General features: G+C 48.2%; 1 protein-coding gene across 4 annotated transcripts in view; it reads right to left on the bottom strand.

The window, feature by feature from the left end:
* The window catches only part of LOC108234725 (sorting nexin-14), a 10627-nt gene extending 5168 nt beyond the window's left edge, over positions 1-5459 (bottom strand). The window contains exons 1-18 of one of the 4 annotated variants that reach the window (XM_025005879.2): positions 5159-5459; positions 4889-5060; positions 4687-4807; positions 4381-4454; positions 4083-4161; positions 3965-4008; positions 3796-3883; positions 3632-3716; positions 3393-3549; positions 3214-3289; positions 3078-3122; positions 2901-2981; positions 2631-2745; positions 2363-2518; positions 1795-1919; positions 1263-1321; positions 845-871; positions 51-197 (exon numbers count right to left, since the gene is read on the bottom strand). In XM_025005879.2, coding sequence (XP_024861647.1) covers positions 51-197; positions 845-871; positions 1263-1321; positions 1795-1919; positions 2363-2518; positions 2631-2745; positions 2901-2981; positions 3078-3122; positions 3214-3289; positions 3393-3549; positions 3632-3716; positions 3796-3883; positions 3965-4008; positions 4083-4161; positions 4381-4454; positions 4687-4807; positions 4889-5025 — 1616 coding nt within the window. In that variant the 5' untranslated portion in view covers positions 5026-5060; positions 5159-5459. The remainder of the gene's footprint in view (positions 1-50; positions 198-844; positions 872-1262; positions 1322-1794; positions 1920-2362; positions 2519-2630; positions 2746-2900; positions 2982-3077; positions 3123-3213; positions 3290-3392; positions 3550-3631; positions 3717-3795; positions 3884-3964; positions 4009-4082; positions 4162-4380; positions 4455-4686; positions 4808-4888; positions 5061-5158) is intronic. The other 3 variants (XM_025005878.2, XM_017414128.3, XM_017414146.3) reach the window with 3 other exon arrangements.
* Between the last annotated feature and the right edge of the window lie 291 nt (positions 5460-5750).

Raw genomic sequence — 5750 nt, 5'->3', positions numbered from 1 at the left:
TCGGCATGACATCACAAGGCACTGACACACACGGATGGACCCCGACTTACTTGGGCGACGGGTGGCGGTGGGAGAGCGAGCCGTATGGGAAGTTTGTGAACGTGGACTGGGCATGGAGGGAGTTAAAGGATGCAGGTGAAGAGCTGCCGGAGGCGGTGACGAGTGAGGACGGGGACTCGGGGCTCCAGTCCCAGGAGCTATAAGCAAGAGCAGGGTCACATCCCCCACCCACCTCCGCCGCGGGCGAGCGGCGGAAGAGGACCGTGGATCGGATCAGGTATCAGGGGCGGGCGGTATGGTCAGTCAGAGTGGACACAGCACGGAGGGGAGGGGGGGGCACACACAGATGGGGGGAAAGAGGCGGACAAACAAGCTGAGCCGACTGGGTTTGTCTCAGCCGCAGACATGAGGGAGTTTTTGCTCACAGACGGAAAGCGGGAACCAGTAAACGCAACGATAAAATTTATTATCTAACGTTAGGAGGAAAAGTATCGATGCTGCTATGGAGACAGCCTTCAGAACGAGCTGCTTTTGTTACCATTAAACCATCATTCCTGTTGATTTCTTGATGAGTCATGCTATGGTTAGCGAAGGGTCACATTTCTTAAAATCATCCTCTTGACGCATTTGCATACTGGATTTAAAAACCGACACAAAAACAACACATTTTAAAGTTAGTAACCATGCTCATTTATCGGAGCAGCCTCGGCGTACAGAGAGTCCAGGCCACGGTGAATTTACTCAGCAATGGAAGTCGCACACTGCTCCTCTCGAGGCACGAATGAAGTGCAATTTGTTTTTGTTTTTTGCGTGCTAAGCCAGTCACCGATTGCCTCATACTCACCGGATGTCATCCAAACTGAGGCTAGCTCTGCAACAACATGCACAGGGAGTTACTCGTGATGGAAAACACAGATTCAACACCCCCCCCACCCCCCCGACTTTACAGCTAATTTACAGCCAGTTTTAGACCGGACTGAGCCAAAATTTAACGTCATTAATGTAGATTAAAACTGCAGAGCCTTTGGGGACAAAGGGAGGCGTAACTTTTAAAAAATTAAAATAAAAAAAAAGTGGCGAAGCTATCAGAAAGAAATGCACGTTAGATTCATTTTCTGCTTACAAACAAATGAAATTTGACTCGACGTGTGCTGAAATGTTCTCGTGTTTTTATTTTCTTGCAAACGCGATCAAAGTGATGTTACTCTGAGCTTTTCTTTTTGGTCCAAAAATGAAAAAAAAAAAAGCCAACATAAACCTACCTGCTCATCTTGGAATTCCTGGTCGGGGACTCGGCTCCTCTCAGAAGCTGTCGGAAGTACTGCAGGGAGACGGAGGAAAAGAAGACGTCAGTAGTGAAGTTCTGGGGGAGACTAACACGAGGCCAAATTTCAACACGTTTCTTCTCCATACGGAGCCCTTTTTCAAGCCTGGGTAATAATCATTGTTGCCATTTATTTCAGGGCAGAAACAAACAGTGACAGAATATTTTTCCAGACGAGTCACACAGGAGCTGTCTCCGTGGGGTAAAATTCGGTTCGGCAGCTTTGGCGTCAGGCTCATTGGACGGCAGCGCGTTCAGCGCAGACGACGGGGTCCGAAGATAAAAGCCGAGTCATCGGACTCCGAATGAGCCGCGACTTGTGCAGACACTGAGCTAAAACGGGTGAAGGTACGAATGATAAATCTGTGTAAAACTAGCATTTTTCCTTTTGTTTAAGCTCTGTAAAGCCAAACAAGGCGGCCAGGCGTCGCACAGACACAGCGGTTCCAGTCATTGCTGGAGACACGAACCTCATCGCTGTGACAGAACATGGGCGTGAAAACACTTTCCAGGAGGGACAGCACGTGCTCGTAGGCCTCAAACAGGCACCTCATGGTCTGCAGCTTCACCACGTCTGCATACGGACCCTCAGCAACTGAAATAAAAAAATAACATACAATTAAAAAAAAAAAAACACACTTGGGGACATTAGGCAAATTTTAGGACGAAAACGGAATGGAAACAGGAAGGGATCTGAGCAGCCAGTTAACATTTAAGGTCAATTTCTGATCTTTGCAGACACTTTTTAAGGCCTGTATGTTTGATAAGGAAAATAATTAACGCCCCCAAAACAAGAAAAGAGAGGATTAGTAGAGCCTGTATGTTTGTTTGTTTGTTTTTGGATCATTTAAAGGATTGAGCACCACCCCTCGCTCTTTTTAGCATTTCAGTCATTTCCATTTTGAGCCCTAATGTCTCGTCTTCCAGCAACAGGTTGAACTTTTAACAGAAAAAGAAGAGAGCTGTTCGTAGGAATGATTAAAACGAGGCCCGGTTAGCAGACGTGCAAGCTTGTCGGAGACGCAGGAGCTGCCGTACTGTTTCGTATTTCCTCCACGATGAACGGGTCGAAGCGGATCTTGTCGATGCTCTCGTCCAGGCAGTAGGTCTCGTAGATCTTCTTCACCTCCTCGTGCAGCATCAGCTTCTCGGAGTCCGACAGCTCCGGGCACAGAATCCTGTCGTTGAACTCCTCTGGGGAGCCGAGACGGGACAGAGTCGGCGCGCGAGGAGTAAATACAAAAAGCGAGTTTTGTCACACTTCAGAGATGGAGCTCTCGTCCAGGTGTGAACGGAGCGGACTCACCGACGGCGAGGCAGAACTGGAGCACGTGGACGGCCCCCTCCTGTTTGAGGAAGTTCATGAAACGGAAGAGGAGATCCTGCTGCTCTCGGATTTCCTTCAGCTCCAGCTTCAGCACCTGACGCAAGAAAAACAACAAAAGCAAGAGCAGCTGACGGACGCAGCAAGGTTTGGACATTTTTACAAGATTTCTACTTGAGCGACAGCATCAAACACCTCTCCAAGTTTCAAAGCATTTTCATCTTGAACTCTCTCATCGCCGCGTTCACTTACCGAGGGCTTTTTGTTGCGGAAATCAGAGTATTTTTGCAGAAACGGAACCATTGCTGAAGAGGGCTCTGTGGCTTCTTCAGGCTAAAGGGGAAATAAATAAAAAGTTTACTTTTTTAAATCTATAAATCCCTTGTCAACAACATAAACAAATAGAGCTGAACTTTGTTCTAAACTTACAGGAGAATTGTCGATAAATATCAGTATTAAATGATTCACCGTGTCCTGAAATGTAAGATTAAAAAAAAAGACAAATTAGTTTATCATATTATTTGCTTTTAAAAAAGGCTTATATTTTAAGAGTGTCTGCACTTACAGGATCGGCTAAGTAGTCCATTGAGGGAAGGAAGACCGAACCAGCCAGGACTTCTCTGATCAGGAGAGAAAGAGACCTGGGGAGGTGCAACAAAAACGAAACCAAACGGGAGTAAAGAACAACGCTTGTCCGTTTTCGTCCGGTGCGAGGAGGCGGAGGGAGTGGTGTCGTTTACCAACCTGCAGTCTACAGCCTTGGGTGGCAGGATGTAAGAGAAAAGCATCTCGGTCAACTTCCTGAGGTAGAGAAGCTCATCCCTGCGGCTACGAAGGGCCACGTGGAGGTCGGGGCCGTACTCCTCCAGGGCAGCTTGTTGGAGATGCTCCGTGTTCTTTACTGCTCAGAGGAAGGAGAGTAAAAATATCCGGCTTTATTTTATAAAAAAAGGTGGAAGCTGAAATGCTGAAATCCAACGTACCTCTCTGCCTCGCTTTGCTGATAATTTCTATGTGCTTCATGGAAACCCGGAGAAGCTTTTTGGTGATGAGGGACGCCACGTCCACCTGAGAGACAGAGAGAGCAGAACGTAGAACCCTGACATGTTTGGCTGACGGGGCGCCCCCGAGGTTTCGCTGTCGTCACCTTCTGAGTCCGGCGGACCAACACGGCCGCGAAGAAGCGCAGAGTCACTCGCAGCTCGTCGACGAACGCTTCGTCGTCTGTGATGTCTCTAAAAATGAAAAACATCCAACCATTTTTAATTCATCGCCGTCACGTAATACAACAAAACACGGACGTTAAAGTGCCGTACCTGTACCAGGGGTAGACGAAATTTTCCAAGACGAGCTCCAGGATCTGTTTCAACATTAAAAAAAGTGACATTTCTGAGCAGTTTAGTATATTTGTTCGTTTGTTCGCTTATTTGTTACCTCTGAAAGAGAAGCATCCACTTTGGAGGGAACTTTCAGGTCGAGCCACGGCTGGTAGTTTTCCAGCAACAAGGTCGGTCTGGCAAACAGAAGAAAAAATAAATAAATCAGAGTATTTTCTATGCAGAGCAACATTAACATTCCGTAACTGTCTGCTTCGACATTAAAACCTTATTTTCTGTATGTACCCCACCCAAGCAGCAGCACGATGATGATGATGTTTACAGTATCACTCAGATGCAACATATTCTGCGTCGTTGGCGTGAACGGGTGTTTCCGCAGCGATGGGGTCACTCACCTGTGTCGCTTGCATTTGATTTTCCCACAAACGGCGCAGCTGTGGCCCTGTGGAAACAGCTCCTGCTGGAACGACTGAGAAGGGAAACAAACGGTGCAGGTCAAGTCCGGCGGCAGGAGGAAAACAACGCGCACAGGTACGTCTCGAATTCTGCAAGCTATTGCACAAAGATACCAGCAGGCTCTTTGAGATGTCCTCATGTCCACGATCTAATCTGAGATGTACCTGTATGACGCCGGGTTTTAAAGAGGACAGCTCCAAGTCCGCTGTGTTCCTCTTTTAACTAGGTTTAAAGCTGCGACCCACCTTGGACTTGGGCTTTATAGAGACTAGGATGTTGGGCAGCAGGGACTCGGGTCCTAACGAACAATAAAAGGTGACGACTCCAGCCAGGAAGGACCAGAACACCATGATGATGTGGATGTATCTGTGAAAACAAAAAGTCCCACGGTGCAGTCAGCGCAGACTGGTTTCAGGGATGTGAACCATGTGGGAGAGTTCAACCTACCGGTTCAAAAGCACGGTGGACAGCAACAAGAGCAGCAGCAGGAAGCAGAAGACCGGATACTGTCGGCCCAGTTCTCTGACCCGGTCCAGCTTCACCCTTTGCCTTATCAGCTGCAGGAAAGCCCTGACGCGCGGCATCCTCGGCTGTCAGCGTTAGCCCTGCTTCATTATCACTGATGAAGGGGAAAAACGAGCAACGACAAAATGCAAACGTGCTAATCAAAACACAAGCAGCAGCTGCTTATAATCTGCGTCCTCTGCGGGAACTTACCGCGTAATTTACGGCCGACATTAAGGCTGTTGTTTTGTTTTGCTTTTATCACTGAAGTCCGTTAGCGGCGCCATCACCAAGTTGCGCGAGAAAGACACAAAAGCAGCCCGTTTTGGGTTATCAGCGCTCAGACAGGCGTGGTGACCGCTTCCAGCTGTGTCGAGGAGGAAGAGGAGGAGGTGATGGTGGGGGATTAACGGCACAGCATCGGCCGTGGGGCGAACTGACGAAGGCTAATGGCCGCGGTGCTCACTGACACCGCTGTCCGCTCAGGGGGTGGAGGAGGGGGGGGGGCAAAGGTTTCTGCTGTCAGCGCTGGGAGCTTCGTGATGTCACCTCCGCTGCAACAGCTGCTGGCTCCTGTAGTTCTAATGCAACCGCATTATATTTATTAGCCGAATAATAAAAAAGCGATATTTACGTACCCTGACGTCGCTGAGGGTGTAGCTAGTGGCGACAGTTGGACAATTTTGTTGACTTGCTAGCTTAGAACATCGAAAGAAAACGCAAAAAACTCGACTTTCTTTGTGTTGACATTGACAATTAACTCCTCACATATCGACACCGATAAACCACACACAGGAATATGACA

The sequence above is a fragment of the Kryptolebias marmoratus genome, linkage group LG10 (assembly GCF_001649575.2).
Source record: "Kryptolebias marmoratus isolate JLee-2015 linkage group LG10, ASM164957v2, whole genome shotgun sequence".
Classification (NCBI taxonomy): domain Eukaryota; kingdom Metazoa; phylum Chordata; class Actinopteri; order Cyprinodontiformes; family Rivulidae; genus Kryptolebias; species Kryptolebias marmoratus.
This window is presented reverse-complemented; position numbering and strand designations above follow the sequence as displayed.